This window comes from Heteronotia binoei, chromosome 16 (genome assembly GCF_032191835.1).
Source record: "Heteronotia binoei isolate CCM8104 ecotype False Entrance Well chromosome 16, APGP_CSIRO_Hbin_v1, whole genome shotgun sequence".
Taxonomy (NCBI): Eukaryota; Metazoa; Chordata; class Lepidosauria; order Squamata; family Gekkonidae; genus Heteronotia; species Heteronotia binoei.
The window spans coordinates 60,870,931-60,898,228 of NC_083238.1; the positions used below are offsets into that span (position 1 = coordinate 60,870,931).

The 27,298-nt window shown below is 49.9% G+C and overlaps 1 protein-coding gene across 1 annotated transcript in view; it reads left to right on the top strand.

Annotated features, from left to right (window-relative positions):
* Nucleotides 1-27,298, top strand: part of CPS1 (carbamoyl-phosphate synthase 1) — a 244,199-nt gene that overhangs the window by 161,651 nt on the left and 55,250 nt on the right. Inside the window, 4 exon segments of the mRNA XM_060257389.1 lie at nt 2,406-2,587; nt 8,022-8,216; nt 12,454-12,521; nt 26,575-26,650. Coding sequence (XP_060113372.1) covers nt 2,406-2,587; nt 8,022-8,216; nt 12,454-12,521; nt 26,575-26,650 — 521 coding nt within the window.

Genomic DNA, 27,298 nt, shown 5'->3' on the forward strand with positions numbered 1-27,298 from the left:
GCAGTTGGGTTAGAACTGTTAAAAGGAAGTCCTTCTTCACTCAAAGGGTGATTAACAGGTGGAATTCACTGCTACAGGAGGTGGTGGCAGCTACAAGCATAGACAGCTTCAAGAGGGGATTGGATAAGCATCTGAAGCAAAGGTCCATCAGTGGCTATTAGCCACAGGGTATTATTGGAACTCTCTGTCTGGGGCAGTGATGCTCTGTATTCTTGGTGCTTTGGGGGGAGGGGGACACAATGGGAGGGCTTCTAGTGTCCTGACCCCACTGATGGACCTCCTGATGGCACCTGGGTTTTTTTGGCCCCTGTGTGACACAGAGTGTTGGACTGGATGGGCCATTGGCCTGATCCAGCATGGCTTCTCTTATGTTCTTATGTGACACAGAGTGTTGGACTGGATGGGCCATTGCCCTGATCCAACATGGCTTCTCTTATGTTCTTATGTGACCCAGAGTGTTGGACTGGATGGGCCACTGGCCTGATCCAACATGGCTTCTCTTATGTTCTTATGTGACACAGAGTGTTGGACTGGATGGGCCATTGGCCTGATCCAACAGGGCTTCTCTTATGTTCTTATGTGACCCAGAGTGTTGGACTGGATGGGCCATTGGCCTGATCCAACATGGCTTCTCTTATGTTCTTATGTGACCCAGAGTGTTGGACTGGATGGGCCATTGGCCTGATCCAACATGGCTTCTCTTATGTTCTTATGAGACACAGAGTGTTGGACTGGATGGGCCATTGGCCTGATCCAACAGGGCTTCTCTTATGTTCTTGTGTGACACAGAGTGTTGGACTGGATGGGCCATTGGCCTGATCCAACATGGCTTCTCTTATGCTCTTAATGTGGTTCGTTGTTTCTGTTGCTGCTGCTGTGTACGGCTATCATCTCCACTCAGAGCTCACCGCTTAATCAAGGTCTGAAACCAGGATTACAAAGGGGCGTATGAAGGTGCCCTTTTGCTTTGCTTTCTTTTTTGAGTTGTCATTCTGAACCTTTCTGCTCTGCCCATTTCCATTCCGGGGTTTCCTCATTCGTTGGTTTAATTCGTGATGTTTACACACAATTTATGTGCAATTCTGCACCCAGAAAGTGGCATCTATTTATGGAGAAATGGTGGTGCGAGGAAAAAGAAGATGCCATGGAATATTAAGACTGGTGTGTCTCCAGTTTAGTGTGGTGGTTAAGTGTGGGACTCGTCTCTGGGAGAACCGGGTTTGATTCCCCACTCCTCCACTTGCAGCTGCTGGAATGGCCTTGGGTCAGCCATAGCTCTCGCAGAGCTTTTCCTTGAAAGAGCCAGTTTGGCATAGTGGTTAAGTGCGTGGACTCTTATCTGGGAGAACCGGGTTTGATTCCCCACTCCTCACTTGCAGCTGCTGGAATGGCTTTGGGTCAGCCATGGCAGGAGTTGTCCTTGAAAGGGCAGCTTCTGGGAGAGCTCTCTCAGCCCCACTTACCTCACAGGATATCTGTTGTGGGGGGAGAAGATATAGGAGATTGTAAGCCGCTCTGAGTTTCTGATTCAGAGAGAAGGGTGGGGTATAAATCTGCAGTCTTCTTCAGTACATAAAAAACAAAATTTAAAATCCCAGTTTAGGATTGCTTTAATGAAATGTCTTCACCTGCCTCCTAAAGGTTGAAAGTGAGACGCTGTTGAACTCTACAATCTTGAGAGCCAGTTTGGTGCAGTGGTTAAGTGTGTGGACTCTTATCTGGGAGAACCGGGTTTGATTCCCCATTCCTCCACTTGCACCTGCTGGAATGGCTTTGGGTCAGCCATAACTCTGGCAGAGTTGTCCTTGAAAGGGCAGCTTCTGTGAGAGCCCTCTCAGCCCCACCCGCCTCACAGTGTGTCTGTTGTGGGGGGAGAAGATATAGGAGATTGTAAGCCGCTCTGAGTCTTTGATTCAGAGAGAAGGGCGGGGTATAAATCTGCAGTCTTCTTCCTTATTTGCTCAAGGGAAGCAACAAGGGGCGTTTCGAGTGCATCCAGCATGGATGAGAAATTCGAAAGCGTCCCTCGTCTCTATTACAATTTCAGACCTTACTTATCTTTTAGCCGTTCTTGGGGAAAGACGTTTCCACGGAGTGCTTCCCAGCCAGACCGATGAACTGCTAAGCCAGATCCATAATTCTGTGAAAGAACTACTCAGTGGACCCATTAACCCCCCTCTCCGGGCAGCGGCCCGGTTATAGCTGAGAGCTGTTCCTTCTAATAAGATGTTTGTACAACAGTTCGCTAACGGCCAGCGCCCGTGATATGGTCAAAAACTTCTCAGCTTACTTGTGGGCTATTCGATTCCCTGACCTGACCTTGACATCTCCTCTTGTTTTTAAACCCGCCTTTGCAACGATGCGTCCTTTGAAAGCCTTGCTTGTCTTTGTTCTCCTGTCGACAGGCAGCAGTGTGGAGTTCGACTGGTGCGCCGTGTCATGCATCCGCGCCCTGCGCCAGCTCCGCAGGAAGACCGTGGTGGTGAACTGCAACCCGGAGACGGTGAGCACGGATTTCGACGAGTGCGACAGGCTCTACTTTGACGAACTGTCCCTGGAGAGGATCTTGGACATCTACCAGCAGGAGGTAAAAGGGAATCTAAAACAGCCTTGCAAGCAAGACCTCCCAAAACGGGTGTCAAATTCAGAAGCCAAATCAGGCCCTCGGAGGGCTCCTATCAGGTCCCTGAGCAACTGACTGCCATCTGCTTCCTTCTCCCTCTCTCTTGCTTCCTTCTGCATCACAGCTTGCTCTGCCAGGCTTGCTCAATCGCACAGGAGCTACAGAGCAATGCCTCTATTTTCTCCATTGGCTGAGGCTCCTCCCTTGGGAGGAAGGGGGGGGGAGGCAGAGCTTGTTTTTCCAGGCTCTCTCAATTGCACAGCAGAGCTACTGAGCCAAGCGCCTCTCTTCCTTCTATTGGCTGAGGCTCCTGCCTCCCCCCACCCTAGTCCCCTGGGGAAGGAAGGAAAGAGCCAGAGCTTCCTTTGTCCAGTTCCCCAGATCCTATGGAAGGAATACAAAGAAAGCACCTTTAAGATTAACGAGTGCTAATTTTTTAAGCATGTTTTGAGTTTTTTAAAAAATATATTTAATTGTGTTTGTCTGTGTTCTTTATAAAGCTTATATCTCTGCTGCTTAATCTTAAATAGGTACGCACATGGCCTGGCCCGACATGGCCTGGCCCAACTCAACATGGCCGGGCCCGACAAGGTCTTGTTTATATCAGATCTGGCCCTCATAACAAATGAGTTTGACACCCCTGTCCTAAAACAAGGAAAGTCAGCTCCACTGCCTCTTTTGGCGGGCTGCCTCCTGACCCCGCCCGTTTCCATCCTGGCAGAAGGCTGTGTGCGGCGTTGCTGTTCCAAGCAGCCTGCTCCGTAATTAATGCCAAAATAATAGAGAATTATTTTTTTCCAAAGGTGACATATTGCACAATATTTACAAGCCAATTTAATTTATTTCACAGTTATTTATGGCTACAATTGCCTTGCCCTTGCCAAGTGGCGCTTTAACCTGTGGTTGCAAAGGCAATTACACACATGCTTAATTTTATGCATGAGGACAGGGTGGCTGGAGCCAACGTCATTTTTCAAATGCTAAACATAGATGTAAGGGCATTCAGGAGGGAGCACCTGGCTCTGTGGGCACAAGGCCTGGCGCAAAGTTGCCCTGAACAGTTGGTAGCAGTCTTTGAAGATCTCTGTGAAGTTGACCCCTCACCCCCTTTGTCCTTCTATCACCCTGCAAAGTGCCTACAAAGCAATGTGGCTTTGCTGTCCTGCCACTCCCATCTTAATTCCCATATCCCACCTGTTTCTTGGTTAATTTAATTAGATTGTTATCCCGCCCCTCCCTGCATATGGGAGTAGCGGCTGACTTGTGGTTACTAGCGATGGGAACAAACTGGGAAAAACGTGGTTCAGTTTGTGGTGTGTCTGGTCTGTGAACCACAAACCATTACGAACTTTCAGGGCCCAATTGAATTGATTCATTTCAGGACCTGGTGGAATGGATTCCAGGTGTGCTAGAGGCACCAAGCTCACAGGGCTTCTCTAGCTGGCAATCTTCTGTTTGCACCCCAAATTTGGTGAGGACTGGATTTACAGGGATTGAGTTAGTTCCCCAAATAGATGCCCCCAGGAAAGTACGTTCTGGGAAAATGACCTGATTTCTCCAGAAAGCACTTTCCTGCAGGCACCTTCTTTGGGGAGACATAACTTGGAGGGCTGGTAGAAGAGAGGTACCTGGAGATCTCCTGTGCGTTTGGTGTTTCTAGCATGCACAGGATCTGTTCTACACACTCCTGAACCTGTGCCTGTTAAAATGACAGCCTGTCAATGTCAAGCATTAGATCTCAAAGCAACCAGTCCTTGAATTTTGAAACAAAGTTTGGTTTGTTGATAATCCATGTGGCTCAGCCGAGCTAGGTATTGGAACTGATACAGAGTAACAGTAAGATGCATACTTAAAGATGGCACATCAAAGGTTCTATAAACAATTCTACATTCTCTAAACAGTTCTACATTTATGTGTGAAACTTCTCACTGTAAGTTCCTTATCTCTACTGCGGTCAGCACATCCTGGGTTCCAGCCTTGCTGGCATGGGAATTAGTCTCAGGAGGTTTTATCTTCAAAGAGCACATTCCTGCATTTGTTAGTAAAAGCGAAAGGAACAAAAGGGGGGGGGTTCTCTACTTTGATGTGCATAGGCTCAATTCATGGTTAGTAACATTTCTATACTTTTGGTAACTATAATAATAAAGAAATAGACAATGCTTGACGGTCATTGACTGGCACAAATCTCCACAAGCAGCATAGAAGTTCATGGAAAGTTCATGCCAGTTGACCTGCCATGAACGTCACTTCGCAAACTACAAATTGGCCAAAATTCATCACAAACTTTGGTTCATGAGCCGGTTCATGCCCATTCTTAATGGTGACCTTGTAGGGTTTTCAAAGCAAGAGACATTCAGAGGTGATTGGCCATTGCCTGCCTCTCCATAGGAACCCTGGACTTCTTTGGTGGACTCCCCTCCAAGTACTGTCCCAGACCAACCCTGCTTAGCTTCTGAGATCTGATGACATCCAGGTCAGGCCAATTCTTGTAGAAGAAGAAGAAGAAGAAGATATTGGATTTATATCCTGCCCTAAACTCATCTCAAAGAAGTCACGATCTCCTTTTCCTCCCCCCCCTCACAACAGACAGTCTGTGAGGTGGGTGGTGCTGAGAGAGTTCTCCCAGAAGCTGCCCTTTTAAGGACAACCTCTGCAAGACCTATGGCTAACCCAAGGCCATTCCAGCAGCTGCAAGTGGAGGAGTGGGGAATCAAACCCGGTTCTCTTAGATAAGAGTCTGTGCACTTCACCACCACACCAAATTGGTTCTCATCTAAACGATGAGATTTATTCCAGGTGGTGGAAAATACCATCAAGCCATGGCCAAATTATGGGGAATCCTTCTGCTGTTTTCAGTGCAAGAGATGAGTAAAGGTGATTTGCTGTTGCCTGCCTCTATGTGGTGACCCTGGACTTTCCTGCTGGTCTCTTATCCAAGTACTAAACGGGGCTGACAATGCTTAGCTTCTGAGATTTGACAAGCTCAGGCTCCCCTGGGATTCTCCCACTGGCATAAACCCAAATGAGCCAGATCTTATTAACATTGCTGTCCAGTTGGGGGTTTGTCCTTAGAAGAACCAGGCGAAAGGCCCCCAAGCTTGGCAGCAGGAACAAGTTGCAGGGTTGGAAAGTTGTGCTTTCTGGCACTCCTTCTCCAATTTGACATCTGCGGAGGGTGGCCGGGAGTTCTTGGAATTCCACCAAGCCTGTTTGTCATCTTTAGCCATAACCTTGGAGATTCAGCATAGTAGGGGGAGAGGGCTCAGTTATGTGCCAACAATTCCTTTTTTGGGGGGCGGGGGATAAAGGCCATTTGCCTCGGTTAGACCAGAGACATTGAGTGCATCCTCTTTTAAACAATTTTATTGATAACATATGGTAATAATTTCCATTAATAACTTCTTTTCATCTATCCCATATGCTTCTTTCTAATCACCCCTCCCCCCGTTACTTGACCCCCGCCAGTGTTATTTACTCAAAATATTAACATTAATTCCTAAGAACTAAAATTAATATTCTTCTTTCTTCTAAAGTTTAATCATTATCAAAAATCGTCCAATTTCCTTTTACTTTCCACTCGTCTTCTACATAACTTCTACATTTTTTCCACTCCCTTTTAAAAGCTTCTAAATCATAGTCCTTTTATGAACATAGTCCTGTTCAGTGTCCTTTTATTTTCCACATATCTTCTGAACTTTTTCCACTCCATCTTAAAAACTTCTAAGTCATAGTCTCTTAAAATTCTTGTTAATTTGTCCATCTCACTCCATGTCATAACTTTAACAATCCAATCCCGTTTTTCTGGTATTTTTTCTTGCTTCCATAACTGCGCATATAGCGTCCTAGCAGCTGAAAGCAAGTACCAAATTATAGTTCTATCTTCTTTTGGAAATTTTTCCATTTGTAATCCCAACAGAAAAGTCTCTGCAGCTTTCTTGAATTCATATCCCAGGATCCTAGAAATTTCTTGTTGGATCATCTGCCAATACTTTTTCACTCTTTCACAAGTCCACCACATATGGTTGAAAGAACCTTCATGTTTTTTACATTTCCAACATCTGTCTGGCATCTTGTTATTCATCTTTGCCAATTTTTTAGGAGTCATATACCATCTATACATCACTTTAAAACAGTTCTCTTTAATACTATGACATGTTGAAAGTCTCATAGAGTTCTTCCAACATTGAGTGCATCCTTGCAGGCCAAGGCTCCACACCTGATCGAGGAAAAGGAAGCTGCTTTGGAGTTTATTTTCAAAAAGTGTTTCCCCAGCTGATGGGAAATCGGGGTTGGATTGGAAAAAAGAGGGAGGGGTGGAGAGTTCTCTCTAGGAAAACATGAACTAATGCAAACCTGGAGGTTGGTTCACAAACTGAACCAGTTTGTAGTAGTTCATGACCTCTGCTTTTTGTTCTTCTCTGCTTTTTGCAGGGAGCAGAAAGCAGCGGTTTCCCCATGAAAAGCAGCAGGGAACAGAAAGAAGGGGTTTTGATGGCTCAGAGCTATTTAACCCCTTGCTTTCTGTTCCTGGTGAAAAACAGCTTGGTATCAGGGAGCAGAAAGCAGGGGTTTCCCCATGAAAAGCAGCAGGGAGCAGAAATAAGGGGTTTAGATGGCTCAGAGCTATTTAAACCCATGCTTTCTGCTCCTGGTGAAAGACAGCTGAGTGTCTGGGAGCAGAAAACAGGGGTCTAAATGAATCAGAGCCTTTTAAACCCCTGCTTTCTGCTCGGCATGAATCACCACAAACCACCGTAAAATTCGTGGAGGTTCATGGAGGAGGAGGTTCATGGAGGTTCGTGGAAGAACAAACCTTGGTTCGGGAACCACGAACCAGCCAAAATTCATCACAACACAAACTTACACTCATGAGCCGGTTTTTGCTTATTCCACATTCTCTCACAATGTGTTTCACTGGGATCTTGGGCAAAGCTTCTCAGTCAAGGGCGAGTGGGCTGGGGCTTTGGAAGCCAGAGCATGTCCGCGAAGGCTATCTTTTCAGAGGACTGGAAGGGCCAAAAGAAATGGAGAACCCCTCTGTGTAAGTGGAAGCAATGGCACACTTCTCTGGAGCTGAGCCTTTGTCTTGTCCTTGATCGTAGTTGTGCCAAGAGGTGCATAGTTAGGCCACAAACTGAGGAGGAGCCATGGCTCAGTGGTAGTGCATCTGTTTGGCATGCAGAAGGTCCCAGGTTCAATCCCCAGTTAAAAGGACCAGACAGGAGGTGATGGGGAAGGCCTCAATCTGAGACCCTGGAGAGCTGCTGCCCGCCTGAGTAGACAGTACTGATTCTGATGGGCCAAAGTTCTGATTCACTGGAAGGCAGCTTCATGTATGTTCATCGATGTCAAACTGGATTTGTTTTGGTCTCACCATTTGTCCTCTCATTCCTTCTAGGCATGTGACGGCTGCATCATCTCTGTGGGAGGGCAGATTCCAAATAACCTGGCAGTGCCCCTTTACAACAACGGGGTGAAAATTATGGGCACCAACCCTCTGCAGATCAACCGGGCAGAGGACCGCTCCGTCTTCTCCGCTGTTCTCGATGAGCTGCGGGTGGCTCAGGCACCCTGGAGAGCAGTGGAGTCTCTGGTCTGTAGAAACACAGCTGTAGAATCATAAAATACTAGAATCATAGAGCAGGAAGGGGTCTCCAAGGTCAAATAGACCAACCCCCTGAAAAATGCAGGAAACTCACAAATACGTTCCCTTTAAGTTCATACCTCCCCCTTAAGTTCTGCCCATGTTCACAGAATCAGCATTGCTGTCAGAAGAAGAATTGCAGATTTCTACCCCGCCCTTCTCTCTGAATCAGAGACTCAGAGCGGCTTACAATCTCCTTTATCTTCCTCCTCCACAACAGACACCCTGTGAGGTGGGTGGGGCTGAGAGGGCTCTCATAGCAGCTGCCCTTTCAAGGACAACCTCTGCCAGAGCTATGGCTGACCCAAGGCCATTCCAGCAGCTGCAAGTGGAGGAGCGGGGAATCAAACCCGGTTCTCCCAGATAAGAGTCTGCCCTTTCAAGGACAACCTCTGCCAGAGCTATGGCTGACCCAAGGCCATTCCAGCAGCTGCAAGTGGAGGAGCGGGGAATCAAACCCGGTTCTCCCAGATAGGAGTCTACCCTTTCAAGGACAACCTCTGCCAGAGCTATGGCTGACCCAAGGCCATTCCAGCAGGTGCAAGTGGAGGAGTGGGGAATCAAACCCAGTTCTCCCAGATAAGAGTCTGCATACTTAACCACCATACCAAACTGGCTCTCGCCATCTAGCCTCTGTTTAAAAACTTCCAAATAAGGAGAGGCCACCACTACCTCCCACCACCTCCTTGAAGCGCCTATTCATCACTACTTGAAGCGACTGTTCATGACTGTTTCCTGTAGTTTTCATAAGCAAAGGAGTACATTCACGGTTCAGTGAAGGCAAAGGCACTTCCATCCTGAAAAGACACCAACATCTAGTTTTCACAGAGGTGGTCAATCAGCATTTGGGCTGATTGTACTGCTCACACATGACCATACAAATCTGCTTGATACTGAATCAAACTCTTGGTCCCTCAAATTCAGTCTTGTCTACTGAGACTGGCCATGGCTCTCCAGAGTCTCCGGCTGAGGTCTTTCCCATCACCTGCCAGATCCTTCATAAGAACATAAGAGAAGCCATTTTGGATCAGGCCAATGGCCCATCCAGTCAAACACTCTGTCACACAGCAGCCAAAACCCAAGTGCCATCAGGAGGTCATAAGAGCATAAGAACATAAGAGAGGTCAGCTGGGAAGAACTTGCTGACTATCCCTGGGCCGAGAGAGGTAAAGCTGCAGAGCACCCATGATTGGGCTTTCTCTGCTATGGCTCCACGCCTATGGAACCAGCTTCCAGAGGATCTGTGGCCCTGTGGGAACTTGAACAGTTCCGCAGGGCCTGCAAGACCACCCTCTTTCGATTGGCCTTCACCGGCTAAGAGGGAAACTGCTAATGAAATTCGCCACCTGTATGATAGCACCAATATGTTAATGTTATTAAATTTATTGATTTTAGAGTTTTAGCAGAATTTTAATTAATGTGTTAATTAGTTTGTCTAAATACCTTGTAAACTAATGTATTGACTGTGTTGTTAGCCGCCCTGAGCCTGCTTCGGCGGGGAGGGCGGGATATAAATAAAATTGATATGATATGAGAAGCCATGTTGGATCAGGCTGATGGCCCATCCTGTCCAAAACTCTGTGTCACACAGTGGCCATAAAAACTAAGTGCCATCAGGAGGCCCACCAGTGGGGCCAGGACACTAGAAGCCCTCCCACTGTGTCCCCCCAAGCACCAAGGATACAGAGCATCACTGCCCCAGACAGAGAGTTCCAATAATACCCTGTGGCTAATAGCCACTGATGGACCTCTGCTCCAGATGTTTATCCAATCCCCTCTTGTAGCTGTCTATGCTTGTAGCCGCTGCCACCTCCTGTGGCAGTGAATTCCACATGTTAATCACCCTTTGGGTGAGGACGTACTTCCTTTTATCCGTTTTAACCCGACTGCTGAGCAATTTCATCGAATGCCCGCGAGTTCTTGTATTGTGAGAAAGGGAGAAAAGTATATTTTTTTCTCTAATTCCTCCATCCCATGCATAATCTTGTAAACCTCTATCATGTCACCCCGCAGTCGACGTTTCTCCAAGCTAAAGAGCCCCAAGCGTTTTAACCTTTCTTCATAGGGAAAGTGTTCCAAGTGGAGATGCCGGGGATTGAACCTGGAGCCTTCTGCATGGCGTGGGAGATGCTCTGCCACTGAGCCACAACCCCTCCCACACAATGGAAATCTTCCAAGCAACAGCAAAGATTCTTGCACATTCAAAACTTTCATGTCAAGAGGGAGGCGAGGTTGTTGTGAGCCAGTGTGGCCTAAGAGTGTTGGGCTAGGCTTCGGAAGACTCAGGTTGCAGGCTCTGTCATAGCGGTTGCCAGGGTGACCTTGAGCCAGTCACATGCTCGCAGCCTAACCTACCTCACAGAATTCTTGTGAGGATAAAATGGAGGACAGGATAAAAACATAGACTCATAGAGTTGAAAGGGACCTCCAGGGTCATCTAGTCCAACCCCCTGCACAATGCAGGAAACTCACAAACGCCTCCCTCTAAATTCACAGGATCCTCATTGCTGTCAGATGGCCATTTAGCCTCTGTTTTACAACCCCCAAGGTAAGAGAGCCCACCACCTCCCGAGAAAGCCTGTTCCGCTGAGGAATCGCTCTAACGGCCAGGAAGTTCTTCCTAATGTTGAGCCGGAAACTCTTTTGATTTAATTTCAACCCGTTGGTTCTGGTCCTACCTTCCGGGGCCACAGAAAGCAATTCCACACCATCCTTTATAGGAGAGCCCTTCAAGTACTCAAAGATGGTGATCATATCATCCTTGCTCCTATGGTCAGCCCTTTCCCAGGTATGGAGTGGGGGGAGGGATGAAGGGCAAAGTGTTAACGAGCCGCTCTCCACTCGCCTGTCTTCCACATGGAAATAAAGACTCCTGGAGCTCTGAGTAATGTGCAGTTTGAGGTTGAGCGAGGTGAGAACTTGGGGGCTGCCTGGACTTCAGTAGCTGCAGCCATTTTGATGACACTCAGGGGAAAGTGGGCTATCAAGGGAATGGTACTAAGTGGATACGACTGATGGAAGCATACACAAATTACCTTTGGTGTGTTCACAACAGCTCTGTGGCTTGTGTATGCTGTTTTGTCAGAGTGACAGTACGTTAAGGAGACCTTCAGCAACCTTGTTTTATTTTATTTTATTTTATTTTACTTACTTATTTATTTTATTTTATTTATATCCCGCCCTACCCCACCGAAGCGGGCTCAGGGCGGCTCACAGCATAAAAGTTCTAACAATAAAATTCAGAATTAAAATACAATAATAAATTACATAGTTAAAGCATTAATATCCATATCAGTGTGCTATCTATAGACTTCCTTCAATATTTCGGTGTTTCGGTACCGGTCAGTTATAAGCCAACCGGAAGAGGACTGTCTTGCAGGCCCTGCGGAACTGTCCAATATTCCGAAGGGCCCTGACCTCTTCCGGTAACTGGTTCCACCAGCAAGGGGCTGTAGTTGAGAAGGCCCTGTCCCTGGTTGACTTCAACCGGGCCTCCTTTGGCCCAGGGATTACAAGCAGGTTTCGAGAGCTAGATCGCAGTACTCTCTGGGGGATATATGGGAAGAGACGGTCCCTAAGGTAGGCAGGTCCTAGGCCATATAGGGCTTCAATAGGGCTTTTATAAAGCCCTTTTATAAGGCTTTGTTTGCAAGAGAACAAAGTGGGAGTCAAGTGCACCTTTAAGACCAACAAAGTTTTATTCCGAGCATGAGCTTTCGTGTGCGCCAATGAAAGCTTACGTTCCAAATAAAACTTCGTTGGTCTTAAAGGTGACCTTGACTCCTACTTTGTTCTACTGCTTCAGACCAACACGGCTGCCCTCTTGGATCTAGTTTGCAAGTTTTCTTAATAAGTTTTGTGACATGAGATTTCTCGGTCTGCTTGGATAGTCAGTCACTCTCCCCCTAACCTAACACAAAAACAAAAGAAGTAAATAAGGCTGGCCAACGGTAGCTCTCCGGATGTTTTTTGCCTACAACTCCCATCAGCCCCAGCCATTGGCCATGCTGGCTTGGGCTGATGGGAGTTGTAGGCAACAAACATCTGGAGAGCTACTGTTGGCCACCCCTGAAGTAAATGATTGATATAGACGGCAGGCACAAAAAAGAATACACATTCTGTTTCTGAAGATGGCAGAATACCTAGGAGTTTGCCTGGAAGCAAAATCTTTTCCTTTGCCTTCTAGGAAGATGCTATTGAATTTGCAGACTCGGTTGGCTATCCATGTTTGCTGAGACCTTCCTATGTCTTAAGGTAAGTCATTTCTGCCAGTGTTTTGATCTGCAAAGAAGTGAAGCACGAGAAGTCCAGCCTGGTGCTAGTTTGTGCGTGGGATTCGCACCATTTGCAGGCTTCGCAACTGCACTCCTGACGGATCCGGACAGAGCCCGAGACAAGGTGTTCATTGTGTTCCATGTACAGGTACTAGGCACACTGCAATTCTTCCCCATTCAGTGCCTGGTATCCTCTCACTGACATGCCCACCATGGGGCTGAGACACTCTGTGAAGCAGAGGAGCCTGAGATTCAGGAAAGTACTTCTTTCTCTACCTTCTCTGTCCCATGCATGATCTTGTAAACCTTGATCATGTCACCCCTCAGTCGATGTTTCTCCAAGTTAAAGAGCCTCAAGCGTTTTAACCTTTCTTCATAGGGAAAGTGTTCCGACCCTTGAATCGTTCTACTTGCCCTTTTTTGCATTCTAGTTGCCCTTCCCTATGCAGAAGGTTGCTCAGTTCCCCATCTCCCAAATTAGATCCAGCTGAGTCTGCTGGCCCACTCAGTACCTACTGAGGTTGTCCTTCTTTCCTTTGAGCCTCTCACCCTCTAACCGAGGCCAGAGAGCCCCGCAGTCTGGTGCAAAGAAAGACCTCAAACTGGATAGCCGCTGCCAGTTTGAGTAGACAATACTGACCTTGGTGGACCAAGGGTCTGAGTCAGTTTTGTGTGTTCACACACTAAGGCAGCTTTGCGTGTTCACACACACTGGCAGGGAGGCAGGCAGACACATGGTTTTAATCTCCTGTAATATTAGAATACAAGGACTAATATTAGAGTACAAGGACTCCTTGAAGAAATCCCTTAGCACCTGTCACATCAACCATCACCAGTGGTCTGACCTAGCCTCAGATCGCAAAGCATGGAGGCACACCATCCACCAGGCTGTTTCTTCCTTTGAGAACGCACGCATAGCTGGTCTTGAGGACAAAAGGAGATTGAGGAAGAATCGCACTGCTACAGGACCAACCCTAAATCAGACTTTTCCCTGCAGCCGCTGTGGCCGGACCTGCCTGTCCCACATTGGTCTTGTCAGCCACCAGCGAGCCTGCAGCAAACGTGGACTATTGCACCCTTCTTAAATCTTCGTTCGCGAAGCCAAGCCGAGAGAGAGAGAATATTAGAATCCACAGTGTGTAGTTAAACTGTGGAAGTCCCTGCCACAGGATGTGTTGATGGCCATCAACTTGGAGGGTTTTAAAAGGGGAATGGATAAACCCATGGAGGACAGGGCTATCGATGGCTACTCGTCATGATGGAGATCACCTCCCTCCAGTACCAGAGGCTGTATACCTTTTTATATCAGTTTCTGGGGAGCACGGATGGGAGGAGGCTGTTGGGATCATCCTACCTGTGGGCTCCCAAGAGGGAACTGGTCAGTCACTGTGTGACCAGAATACTCGTCTAGATGGGCACTTGGACTGATCCAGAAGGACTCTTCTTGAGTTCTTAGCAGAGCTTTTTTGTGTAGCAGGAACTCCTTTGCATATTAGGCTATGCCTCCCTGATGTAGCCAATCCTCCTGGAGCTTACAGTAGGCCCTGTACTAAGAATCCTGTAAGCCAGGGTTGTCTAACTCATTTGCTATGAGGGACGGATCTTCACCTTGTCAGGTCAGGCCACGTGTGTCTTAAAATGGAATGCCAGGTAGGGGAGATATAAACTTTATAAAGGACACAGACAAACACACTCACTCAACCTAATCCACCTCAGCTTGTTGAGCCTCAGCCAACAGAGGGAAGAAAGGCTTGGCTCAGTAGCTCTGCTGCGTAACTGAGAGAGCCTGGCAAAGCTAGCACTTCTTCCTCCACTTCCTCTCCAAGGGAGGAGCTTTGCTCTGTAGCTCCTGTGCGATTGAGCAAGCCTGAAAAAGCAAGTGGTGATGTAGAAGGAAGCAGGAGAGAGGGAGAAGGAAGCAGACAACAGTGAGCTGCTCGTGGGCCTGATAAGAGCCCTCCGGAGGCCTGATTCGGCCCCTGGGCCGCATGTTTGACACCCCAACCAGGGGTGTGTGGACTAATATGCAAAGGAGATCCTGCTACAAAAAAAGCCCTTTTTCTTATCCCATTTCTTCCCCTCCTTCTCTGTATTCTCCTACTAATATTTGCCACCGTGGCCCTTTCTACACTTGGACCTTCACCCAGGATTTCTCTGAGTTTGACTTGTGTTCATTTACCTTAGTGCTTGGGGGGTAACAGTGGGAGGGCTTCTGGAGTTCTGGCCTCACTGGTGCACCTCCTGATGGCCCCTGGGTTTTGGCCCCTGTGTGGCACAGAAAGTTGGACTGAATGGGCCTGATCCAACGGGGCTTCCTTTCTTAGGTTCTTATGTCTTAGGAAGTGATGTTCCATATTCTTGGTGCTGGGCAAAACAGCATCCATATATCCCGGGACAACCATGGGGTAAAACTAGGGTGAACTCATGTAATGGAGAAATGGAGAGCTCGTGTAATGGAGAAATTGGAGGGGGGGGGGCTGAGATAAAAATAGGGGTGAACTCGAGTGTAGTATATTGTAGCATAGTGTAGAATGTCAATTCGGGGAATGGGCTGAACCAGGATTAAAGTGTAGTGTAGAAAGAAGAAGAAAAAGATATTGGATTTATATCCTGCCCTCCACTCCAAAGAGTCTCAGAGCGGCTCACAATCTCCTTTCCCTTCCTCCCCCACAACAGACACCCTGAGAGGTAGATGAAGATACTGGATTTATATCCCGCCCTCCACTCCGAAGAGTCTCAGAGCGGCTCACAATCTCCTTTCCCTTCCTCCCCCACAACAGACACCCTGAGAGGTAGATGAAGATACTGGATTTATATCCCACCCTCCACTCCGAAGAGTCTCAGAGTGGCTCACAATCTCCTTTCCCTTCCTCCCCCACAACAGACACCCTGTGAGGTGGGTGGCGCTGGAGAGGGCTCTCACAGCAGCTGCCCTTTCAAGGACAACCTCTGCCAGAGCTATGGCTGACCCAAGGCCATTCCAGCAGGTGCAAATGGAGGAGTGGGGAATCAAACCCGGTTCTTCCAGATAAGAGTCTGCACGCTTAACCACGACACCAAACTGGATCCTTCCTTCCCTTTCTTGCTTGCCCCTGCTCTGGCTGGTGCACAGTCATGATGCTGGGGTGCAGGTAGACCTGTCCAGTGGCCAGTCCACCCCTGAAAATCAAATACTGGGAAATGCTGAGCCCTGGGCTTGCTCTGGTCCCAGGCTCAAAGGCATCCTCATCAAATCAGGCACCATAAAGGATGTCTTTGCAATGCCAGGAAAGGTTGTTTCTTAACTGGAAAATTGGGTTTTGCAGCTTCAAGGCTCTGGAAGTAGCGGCTGTCATGTTATTGCTCCCTGGGGACTATCGCATCCATTTGGATATGCTTATCGAGCAGCTCCCACATGTCCAGGTCTGCAGGCTTTGAAAACAGACAGCCTCAGACAACTGAAAAAGAAAGCCAGGCAGAAAGGCGAGGCCCTGCTAGCTCCTATCCGATGAGACATGTTGCCATGGGCATCACGGGCACTTCATGGGGAAGAAGCACAGATGTCTCCAGGGCTTCTTTTGTAGCAGGAACTCCTTTGCCTATTAGGCCACACACCTCTTACGTAGCCAATCCTCCAAGAGTTTATAGGGCTCTCAGTACAGGGCCTACTGTAAGCTCTTAGAGGATTGGCTACATCAGGGGTGTGTGGCCCAGGGGTGGAATTCTAGCAGAAGCTCATTTACATATTAGGCCACACCCACCTGATGTAACCAATCCTCCAAGAGTTTACAGAGCTCTTCATACAGGGCCTACTGGAAGCTCCAGGAGGATTGGCTACATCAGGGGTGTGTGGCCCAGGGGTGGAATTCTAGCAGAAGCTCATTTACATATTAGGCCACACACCTCTGATGTAGCCAATCCTCCAAGAGTTTACAGGGCTCTCAGTACAGGGCCTACTGTAAGCTCTTAGAGGATTGGCTACATCAGGGGTGTGTGGCCTCATATGCAAAGGAGCTCCTGCAACAACAACAAAAAGCCCTGGATGTGTCTCACATCTGTCAGAAAATAATTGTCAGAAATCTGGAGGAAGCCAAATTCCTGGTAGTTCTTAAGATTATATATATATATAAGGCAGGCCTCACATACTGTATGCGTTCCCCAGTCAATTTCAAATCCAGCTGAATGCCTTCAGTGATGGCCAATGAATAAAACAAGTAGGGTTCCCAGTTTGGCGTAGTGGTTAAGCGTGCAGACTGGGTTTGATTCCCCACTCCTCCACTTGCAGCTGCTGGAATGGCCTTGGGTCAGCCAGAGCTCTCTTATCTGGGAGAACCGGGTTTGATTCCCCACTCCTCCACTTGCACCTGCTGGAATGGCCTTGGGTCAGCCAGAGCTCTCTTATCTGGGAGAACCAGGTTTGATTCCCCACTCCTCCACTTGCACCTGCTGGAATGGCCTTGGGTCAGCCAGAGCTCTCTTATCTGGGAGAACCGAGTTTGGTTCCCCACTCCTCCACTTGCAGCTGCTGGAATGCCCTTGGGTCAGCCAGAGCTCTCTTATCTGGGAGAACCAGGTTTGATTCCCCACTCCTCCACTTGCAGCTGCTGGAATGGCCTTGGGTCAGCCAGAGCTCTCTTATCTGGGAGAACCGGGTTTGATTCCCCACTCCTCCACTTGCAGCTGCTGGAATGGCCTCGGGACAGCCAGAGCTCTGGCAGAGGTTGTCCTTGAAAGGGCAGCTGCTGTGAGAGCTCTCTCAGCCCCACCCACTTCACAGGGTGTCTGTTGTGGGGGAGGAAGATAAAGGAGATTGTTAGCTGCTCTGAGACTCTGATTCAAAGAAAAGGGTGGGGTATAAATCTGTAGTCGGCTTCTTCTTCAGTTGTCCACTCATGAGTCATGATGGGAAAAATCCAGGCAATCATGGCCCTTGTCTGGTGATATTCAGCTGATTGGCAGGTGGAAAAATGGGGAGGGCAATTGTCCTGGGGGTGGAGAACTGAAAAGAATCATAAGGACCTGTCTTCTTACAGGAAGTTCTGACCATAGACGATCCCTGGAATTACCTTGAAGTGACAAGGAGGAGGTGTAGCAGTTACCAGAAACTCTCTGGTAATTGTACAACAGAAACCCTATGGTAACCATACAACAGAGTTTCTTGCAATTTCTAGAGCTACCCTTGCCCCTTCCATGTTGCTCCAGGAATCATCAGGAACTGTCTTTAGCAGTAGAAAAGAGCAAGAGTCTGGGAACACTTTAAGGACTAACAAAATATGTGGCAGGGGAGGAGCTTGAATGAGCTATCTGAAGAAGTGACTGCAGTGACTCAGAACATAAGAACATCAGAGAAGCCATGTTGGATCAGGCCAGTGGCCCATCCAGTCCAACACTCTGTGTCACACAGTGGCTAAAACAACCAGGTGCCATCAGGAGGTCCACCAGTGGGGCCAGGGTCCTAGAAGCTCTCCCACGTACCCCCAAGCACCAAGAATACAGAGCATCACTGCCCCAGTCATAAGAACATAAGAGAAGCCATGTTGAATCAGGTCAATGGCCCATCCAGTCCAACACTCTGTGTCACACAGTGGCCATAAAACCCAGGTGCCATCAGAAGGTCAACTAGTGGAGCCAGGACATTAGAAGCCCTCACACTGTGTCCTCCCAAGCACCAATAATACAGAGCATCACTGCCCCAGTCATAAGAACTTAAGAGAAGCCATGTTGGCTAAAACCACCAGGTGCCATCAGGAGGTTCACCAGTGGGGCCAGGACACTAGAAGCCCTCCCATGTACCCCCAAGCACTAAGAATACAGAGCATCACTTGCCCCAGACAAAGAGTTCTATCTATAAAGATAAAGGTAATCTCCTGTGCAAGCACCAGTTGTTTCCGACTCTGGAGTGATGTCGCTTCACAACATTTTCACAACAGACTTTTTACGGGGTGGTTTGCCGTTGCCTTCCCCAGTCGTCTACACTTCCCTCCCAGCAAGCTGGGGACTCATTTTACTGATGGAAGGCAACCCATGAGCTAACTGAACCCAGTTTCCACCGGGATTGAACTCAGGTTGAGAGCAGAGTTTGGACCTCAGGACTGCAGTTTTACCACTCTGTGCCTTGGGGTTCCATCTCTACCCTGTGGCTAATAGCCACTGATGGACCTCTGCTCCATAAGAATATAAGAGAAAGTTCCTTCCCTGCCACAAATGTTGTTAGTCTTTCAGGTGCTACTGGACATTTTATCTTTTTTTAAAAAAAAATACTTATTCATGAAGCAGCAGATTCCCGAAAAACCACTCTGGAAACCCTCCCACAAACACAAACGGCGTGCCTGCTGCCAGCTCCTTCTTTAATATCAGAGCAAGGCAGGCATGCTGGCCTCATGTTGACAGTGCCTTCTGACAAGGCGTGTTCAGATGACGATCCTCTTCTCTTTGACACCCTTTTATGTCAGACATGTGCTGCCGCAAACTGCTCCTCTTTCAGGACATGGCTGCCAAATCAAAACAAAGAGAGCTCGAAATGAATTGAATCGGCGCGCGGAGATGTTCTAAATACCCCCCTCTCCCCGGCTTAATGTGGCAAAGTGCTTATTCGCAGCCGTGAGAGTCGAGGGAACGTGTTTACTGAGCACAGTTTGCGAGTGTAAATGGAACTGGGATGGAAGCCTGAGACTCAAAAGGGAAGCTATTCAGCTGAAGGATGCAAACCTGACATTGAATGGAGTGGAAATGACATTTGTCCCAGAAAAACAAGATCTCTGACATAAATGTAGCTGTGAAGAGAAGTGCAAAGGGCCTTCACGGTGTAATTAATTGAGGCTTTTCATTAAGTGCTTCATTTAAAATCCCATTTCCTTGGGCTTTTTAAAGTATCGTGCACAAGTACTGTAAAGTTACTGCGTGGTTAAATTATTTAGAAAGAGAACCTTGTACCACAGAACATATGCTCTTCTTTCGGAGTCATTTAGCATGTGGAATAGCTGTGACTAATACTCCCTCTAAGCTGTGGAGTCTTGGGAGCAAAAATTCAACTTTGTGAGCTACTGGCATTAGTGGTGAGCTACTGCATAAAGAGCCCCTTGGCGCAGAATGGTAAAGCTGCAGTACTACAGTCGGAGCCCTCTGCTCATGACCTGAGTTTGATTCCAGTGGAAGCTGGGTTCAGGTAGCTGGCTGCAGCTTGACTCAGCCTTCCATCCTTCCGAGGTCGGTAAATAGGGTGACCATAATGTCTGAAGGCCAGCCAGGGACACTGGGGGGTGGGTGGGTGGGTGGGTAGGGGTGCGCGCGCGCCGCCGGAAACAGGAAGTGACGTCACTTCCGGTGACGTCACTTCCGGTGATGTCATGCCACCACCGGAAACAGGAAGTGGCATCACTTCCTGTGACATCATTTCCCCCCGCGTCACCTGCCGGAAACGGGAAGTGACATCACTTCCTGTGACATCATTTCCCCCAAATGACATCATTTCCCCCAAATGCCACTGCCGGAAACAGGAAGTGACTTCACAGCACTTCCTGTGACGTCCCCAAAAATCCCCCAAATATCACCGCCGGAAACAATTTTGTTCTCAAATCCTGTATATACTTCATCAGTATATGGGATAAGGCACTTTCTCAACTGTGCTGCATAATGCAGCCTATTTATTTTGTCCTGTTGGCTCTGTTGGCTCTATCTGCGCCACCTTCATCACTTTCGGGGTGTGGATCCCCCAGTGGGGTGGTCTCCCGACTCCCTCCGCCGACTGTTTCTGATAGCCCTGCGCCCCCTCTTTCATTTGATATGTGTCCCGTGCGGGTACCACCCTCCCGCCGGGAGATGCCGCAAAATGAGCCCCCTTGAGGCTTATGGCGGCAGGGCTCGGGGGAAGCGAGCTAGACTGCTGTTCTTTTGAGGGGTTATAGAGTGTTTCGAGCCCGTCCCTGTGGCATCGGTCCCATCGTTGTGGGACCCAGGGGGCCGGCGCAGTGGCACGCCGAAGCAGCCTGTCACTAATAACACCGGTCGAGATGCAGGACAGGAACCTGGAAGTGACCGACAGGCTGCTTCAGCGTGCCGCTGCGCCGGCCCCCTGGGCCCCATCCAGTCCAACACTCTGCGTCACATAAGAACATAAGAGAAGCCATGTTGGCCTCCAGCGACCCCCGCGGGCCTTTCCGACGCCCTCCCGGGCGGAGGAGGACGGGGGGTGGGGGTTGCGAGGCCCGGGAAGCCTCGGGAAGGCCCGCGGGGGTCGCTGGAGGGCCTCCAGCGACCCCCGCGGGCCTTTCCGACGCCCTCCCGGGCGGGGAAGGACGGGGGGTGGGGGTTGCGAGGCCCGGGAAGCCTCGGGAAGGCCCGCGGGGGTCGCTGGAGGGCCTCCAGCGACCCCCGCGGCCCTTTCCGACGCCCTCCCGGGCGGGGAAGGACGGGGGGTGGGGGTTGCGAGGCCCGGGAAGCCTCGGGAAGGCCCGCGGGGGTCGCTGGAGGGGCTCCAGCGACCCCCGCGGGCCTTTCCGACGCCCTCCCGGGCGGGGAAGGACGGGGGGTGGGGGTTGCGAGGCCCGGGAAGCCTCGGGAAGGCCCGCGGGGGTCGCTGGAGGGCCTCCAGCGACCCCCGCGGGCCTTTCCGACGCCCTCCCGGGCGGGGAAGGACGGGGGGTGGGGGTTGCGAGGCCCGGGAAGCCTCGGGAAGGCCCGCGGGGGTCGCTGGAGGGCCTCCAGCGACCCCCGCGGGCCTTTCCGACGCCCTCCCGGGCGGGGAAGGACGGGGGGTGGGGGTTGCGAGGCCCGGGAAGCCTCGGGATGGCCCGCGGGGGTCGCTGGAGGGCCTCCAGCGACCCCCGCGGGCCTTTCCGACGCCCTCCCGGGCGGGGAAGGACGGGGGGTGGGGGTTGCGAGGCCCGGGAAGCCTCGGGAAGGCCCGCGGGGGTCGCTGGAGGGCCTCCAGCGACCCCCGCGGGCCTTTCCGACGCCCTCCCGGGCGGGGAACGACGGGGGTGGGGGTTGCGAGGCCCGGGAAGCCTCGGGAAGGCCCGCGGGGGTCGCTGGAGGGCCTCCAGCGACCCCCGCGGGCCTTTCCGACGCCCTCCCGGGCAGGGAAGGACGGGGGGTGGGGGTTGCAAGGCCCGGGAAGCCTCGGGAAGGCCCGCGGGGGTCGCTGGAGGGCCTCCAGCGACCCCCGCGGGCCTTTCCGACGCCCTCCCGGGCGGGGAAGGACGGGGGGTGGGGGTTGCGAGGCCCGGGAAGCCTCGGGAAGGCCCGCGGGGGTCGCTGGAGGGCCTCCAGCGACCCCCGCGGGCCTTTCCGACGCCCTCCCGGGCGGGGAAGGACGGGGGGTGGGGGTTGCGAGGCCCGGGAAGCCTCGGGATGGCCCGCGGGGGTCGCTGGAGGGCCTCCAGCGACCCCCGCGGGCCTTTCCGACGCCCTCCCGGGCGGAGGAGGACGGGGGGTGGGGGTTGCGAGGCCCGGGAAGCCTCGGGAAGGCCCGCGGGGGTCGCTGGAGGGCCTCCAGCGACCCCCGCGGGCCTTTCCGACGCCCTCCCGGGCGGAGGAGGACGGGGGGTGGGGGTTGCGAGGCCCGGGAAGCCTCGGGAAGGCCCGCGGGGGTCGCTGGAGGGCCTCCAGCGACCCCCGCGGGCCTTTCCGACGCCCTCCCGGGCCTCCGCCGCCACCGCCGGGCCCCGTGCACGGGCGGGGAAAGCGGCGAGGGAGGGAGGGAGCGTCCCTGCGCGTGCGCAGAGCGATCTGCGCACGCGCAGGGTCGCTCCCTCCCTCACTCGCCGCCTTCCCCGCCCGGGCGCGCGGCCCCCGGCTCTCTGGCTGGCTAAACCGGGCCCTCTTAATGGTCCCGGTATACCCAGCCCGGGAGCCGGGAATTGGGGGCCAGAACCGGGAAAGTCCCGGGAGACCGGGACGGTCTGGCCACCCTATCGGTAAATGAATACCCAGCTTGCTTGGGGTGGGGTGGGGGAAGTGTAGATGACTGGGGAAGGCAAGGGCAAACCACCCCATAAAAAGGTCTGCCGTGAAAACTTTGTGAAACCCCAGAGTTGAAAACGACTGGTGCTTGCACAGGGGACTACCTTTACCTTTTTACTGCATAAATTAGGTTGCTCTGGAGCAATTTTTCCTGAGCTAAGACAAAATTGTGTGAGCCAGAGGCTTAAAAACTCTGAGCTAGCTCACACTAACTCTGGGACCGATCATAATCCTAGCAGGATTTGTAGCTGTGTGGAAGAAGACGTAGCCCTGCAATTGTAGTGTGTGGCATGGGCAAAAAAGTCCCTGGTTCAGATCCTGTCTTGCCCGTGGATTCATGAGACAGCTTAACACAAACAACAATGGGCTTTTCCCAGGACTTTTTTTGTAGCAGGAACTCCTTTGCATTTTAGGCCACACCCCCTGATGTAGCCAATCCTCTTGGAGTTTACAGGGCTTTTTTTTGTAGCAGGAACTTCTATGCATATTAGGCTACACACCCCTGATGCAGCCAATCCTCCTGGAGCTTACAGTAGGCCCTGGCTTTTCCACAGTCTCATTTTCTTCATTTCAAATTCCTGTTGCTTGGGGAGAGGGGCATGTTCTCTTCTGCACATCTTTTGCTCCCTCTACTGGTTGATTCAATATTGTACTGGTTTAGGTCCATTATAAAAACCTGCAGTTTAAATCTTCAGATTTTTAGGCTGGGCATAAATTGGTATAATATCCAATCCACTAGAGGGAGCTAAAAACTCATAGAATCATAGAGTTGGAAGAGACCTCCAGGGTCATCTAGTCCAACCTCCTGCACAATACAGGAAACCCACAAATACCTACCCCATATTCACAGGATCTTCATCGCTGTCAGATGGCCATCTAGCCGCTGTTTCAAAACCTCCAAGGAAGGAGAGCCCACCACCTCCTGAGGAAGCCTGTTCCACTAAGCAACCACTCTAACGGTCAGGGAATTCTTCCTAATGTTGAGCCAGAAACTCTTTTGAATTAATTTCAACCCATTGGTTCTGGTCCTACCTTCTGGGGCCACAGAAAACAATTCCACACCCTTCTCTATATGACAGCCCTTCTAGTACTTGAAGATGGTGATATCAGCTCTCAGCCGCCTCCTCTCCAGGCTAAACATCCCCAGCTCCTTCAACCTTTCCTCATAGGACTTGGTCTCCAGACCCCTCACCATCTTCGTCGCCCTCCTCTGGACCCATTCCAGCTTGTCTATATCCTTCTTAAAATGTGGCACCCATAACTGAACACAATACTCCAGGTGAGGTCTTACCAGAGCAGTGTAAAATGATAAGAACATAAGAGAAGCCATGTTGGATCAGGCCAACGGCCCATCCAGTCCAACACTCTGTGTCACACAGTGGCCAAAAATTTTATATACACACATACACTGTGGCTAATAGCCATTGATGGACCTCTGCTCCATATTTTTATCTAAACCCCTCTTGAAGGTGGCTATACTTGTGGCCGCCACCACCTCCTGTGGCAGTGAATTCCACATGTTAATCACCCTTTGGGTGAAGAAGTACTTCCTTTTATCCGTCTTAACCTGTCTGCTTAGCAATTTCATCGAATGCCCACGAGTTCTTGTATTGTGAGAAAGGGAGAAAAGTACTTCTTTCTCTACTTTCTCCATCCCATGCATTATCTTGTAAACCTCTATCATGTCACCCCGCAGTCGACGTTTCTCCAAGCTAAAGAGTCCCAAGCGTTTCAACCTTTCTTCATAGGAAAAGTGCTCCAGCCCTTTAATCATTCTAGTTGCCCTTCTCTGGACTTTCTCCAATGCTATAATATCCTTTTTGAGGTGTGGCGACCAGAACTGCACACAGTACTCCAAATGAGACCGCACCATCGATTTATACAGGGGCATTATGATACTGGCTGATTTGTTTTCAATTCCCTTCCTAATAATTCCCAGCATGGTGTTGGCCTTTTTTATTGCAAACGCACACTGTCTTGACATTTTCAGTGAGTTATCTACCACGACCCCAAGATCTCTCTCTTGGTCCGTCTCTGCCAGTTCACACCCCATCAACTTGTATTTGTAGCTGGGATTCTTGGCCCCAATGTGCATTACTTTGCACTTGGCCACATTGAACCGCATCTGCCACGTTGACACCCACTCACCCAGTCTCAACAGATCCCTTTGGAGTTCCTCACAATCCTCTCTGGTTCTCACCACCCTGAACAATTTAGTGTCATCCGCAAACTTGGCCACTTCACTGCTCACTCCCAACTCTAAATCATTTATGAACAAGTTAAAGAGCATGGGACCCAGTACCGAGCCCTGCGGCACCCCACTGCTTACCGTCCTCCACTGCGAAGACTGCCCATTTATACTCACTCTCTGCTTCCTATTACTCAGCCAGTTTTTGATCCACAAGAGGACCTGTCCCTTTACTCCATGACTCTCAAGCTTTCTAAGGAGCCTTTGATGAGGAACTTTATCAAAAGCTTTCTGGAAGTCAAGGTAAACAACATCTATCGAGTCTCCTTTGTCCACATGTTTGTTCACCCCCTCAAAGAAATGTAACAGGTTAGTGAGGCAAGATCTTCCCTTGCAGAACCCATGCTGAGTCTTCCTCAATAACCCATGTTCATCAATGTGCCTACTCATTCTGTCCTTGATAATGGTTTCTACCAACTTTCCCGGTATTGAAGTCAGACTGACTGGCCTGTAATTTCCTGGATCTCCTCTGGAACCTTTTTTAAAGATGGGGGTGACATTTGCTACCTTCCAGTCCTCAGGAACGGAGGCAGATTTCAATGAAAGATTACAGATTTTTGTTAGAAGATCCACAAGTTCAACTTTGAGTTCTTTCAGAACTCTCGGATGTATGCCATCCGGACCCGGTGACTTATTAGTTTTTAATTTGTCTATCAGTTGTAGGACCTCCTCTTTTGTCACCTCAATCTGACTCAGGTCTTTCAACACCCCTTCCAAAATTAGTGGTTCTGGGGCAGGCAAAAAAGTTCTCATCTTCCACAGTGAAGACGGAGGCAAAAAATTCATTTAGCTTCTCAGCCATTTCCCTATCCTCCTTCAGTAATCCTTTTACCCCATGGTCATCCAAGGGCCCCACTGCCTCCCTGGCTGGTTTCCTACTTCTAATATATTTGAAGAAAGTTTTATTATTGGTCTTTATAGTTTTATTGTTGGTCTTTATAGTTTTATTGTTGGTGATACCATCACATCACGTGATCTGGACACCACTGATGATACAGCCCAAAATTGCATTTGCCTTTTTAGCCACTGCATTACACTGTTGACTCATGTTCAGCATATGATCCACTAAGACCCCTAGATCCTTTTCGCACATACTACTGCTAAGACAAGTCTCCCCCATTCTATAACTATGCATGGGATTTTTCCTACCCATGCATAACTATATAACTCCTGAAGAAACAGGAATTTACCAAGAAGGAAAATGAGAATCCTGATTCCTTCATTCCCCTATCCCAAATTCCCCATTTGCCCTGACATTCCCCAGTGAGCAAACTGGATAATGTGTGTATGACATGGCCAGAGCATATGGTTGCCAGCTCCAATTCAATAAATACCTGGTGACGTTGGGGGTGGAGACTTCGGGGGTGGCTTCTCTTATGTTTTTATGTCTGGGGCAGTGATGCTTTGTAATCTTGGTGCTTGGGGGGGGGGCACAGTGGGAGGGCTTCTAGTGTCCTGACCCCACTGATGGACCTCCTGATGGCACCTGGTTTTTGGGCCACTGTGTGACACAGAGTGTTGGACTGGATGGGCCACTGGCTTCTCTTATGTTCTGAAGAGCAAAGGTCCATCAATGGCTACTAGTCACAAGGTATAGATGGAACTCTGTCTGGGGCAAGTGATGCTCTGTAATCTTGGTGTCTGAGGGAGGGCACAATGGGAGGGCTTTTTGTATCCTAGCCCCATTGATGGATCTCCTGATGGCACCTGGTTTTTGGGCCCCTGTGTGACACAGAGTGTTGGACTGGATGGGCCACTGGCCTGTCCAGTATGGCTTCTCTTATGTTCTTAACTTGGATGTTGGCATGACCTGTTTAACTCAAAAAATTTTCCCCTTCCCTTATAGTGGCTCAGCAATGAATGTAGTATATACAGAAAAAGAGATGAAGAAATTCTTGGCTGAGGCAACTCGAGTTTCACAGGTACTATCCTATGATTACTAATATGAATTTGAGCAGACTTCAGAGGATGGTGGAAGACAGGAGGGCCTGGGTTTGAAGGGCTGAACGTGGGCGACAAAAAAACTCAGCCTCAAATCCCACTACAACTGAGGCATTAATGGGGCCAATCACTTTTCCTTTCTCAGCTGGATCAGCTTCATGGAGTTGGTAAAAAAGGGCTGGTAGTGAAATTTCGTTCCCCCCAAATTACTTGGGAGGCATGAAGGAAAGAATACAGTTGGAGTGGCAGTTCCTCCAATGGAACGGAGAGAGGATGCTGTTATTTCCACCATCTCTCCCTCCCTTCCACGGCAGACCCTTATCCTGCCCCATGCTGTTCCAGGGGGTCCACAGGGACAAAATTTCAGCGGGGGTGGTGGTGGTGGTCAGTAGGTTACAGCCAAAAGTCTACCAATGGTATAATCATTTATTTATATGCTGCCTTCATGTCTGAAAGCCAACTTGGTGTAGTGGTTAAGAGCAGCGGAATCTGGAGAACTAGGTTTGATTCCCCTCCATTCCTCCACATGTAGTGCTGGTGAGACCTTGGGTCAGTCACAGCTCTCTCAGAGCTCTCTCAGCCCCACCTACCTCACAGGGTGTCTGTTCTGAGGTTAGGAAGGGAACAAG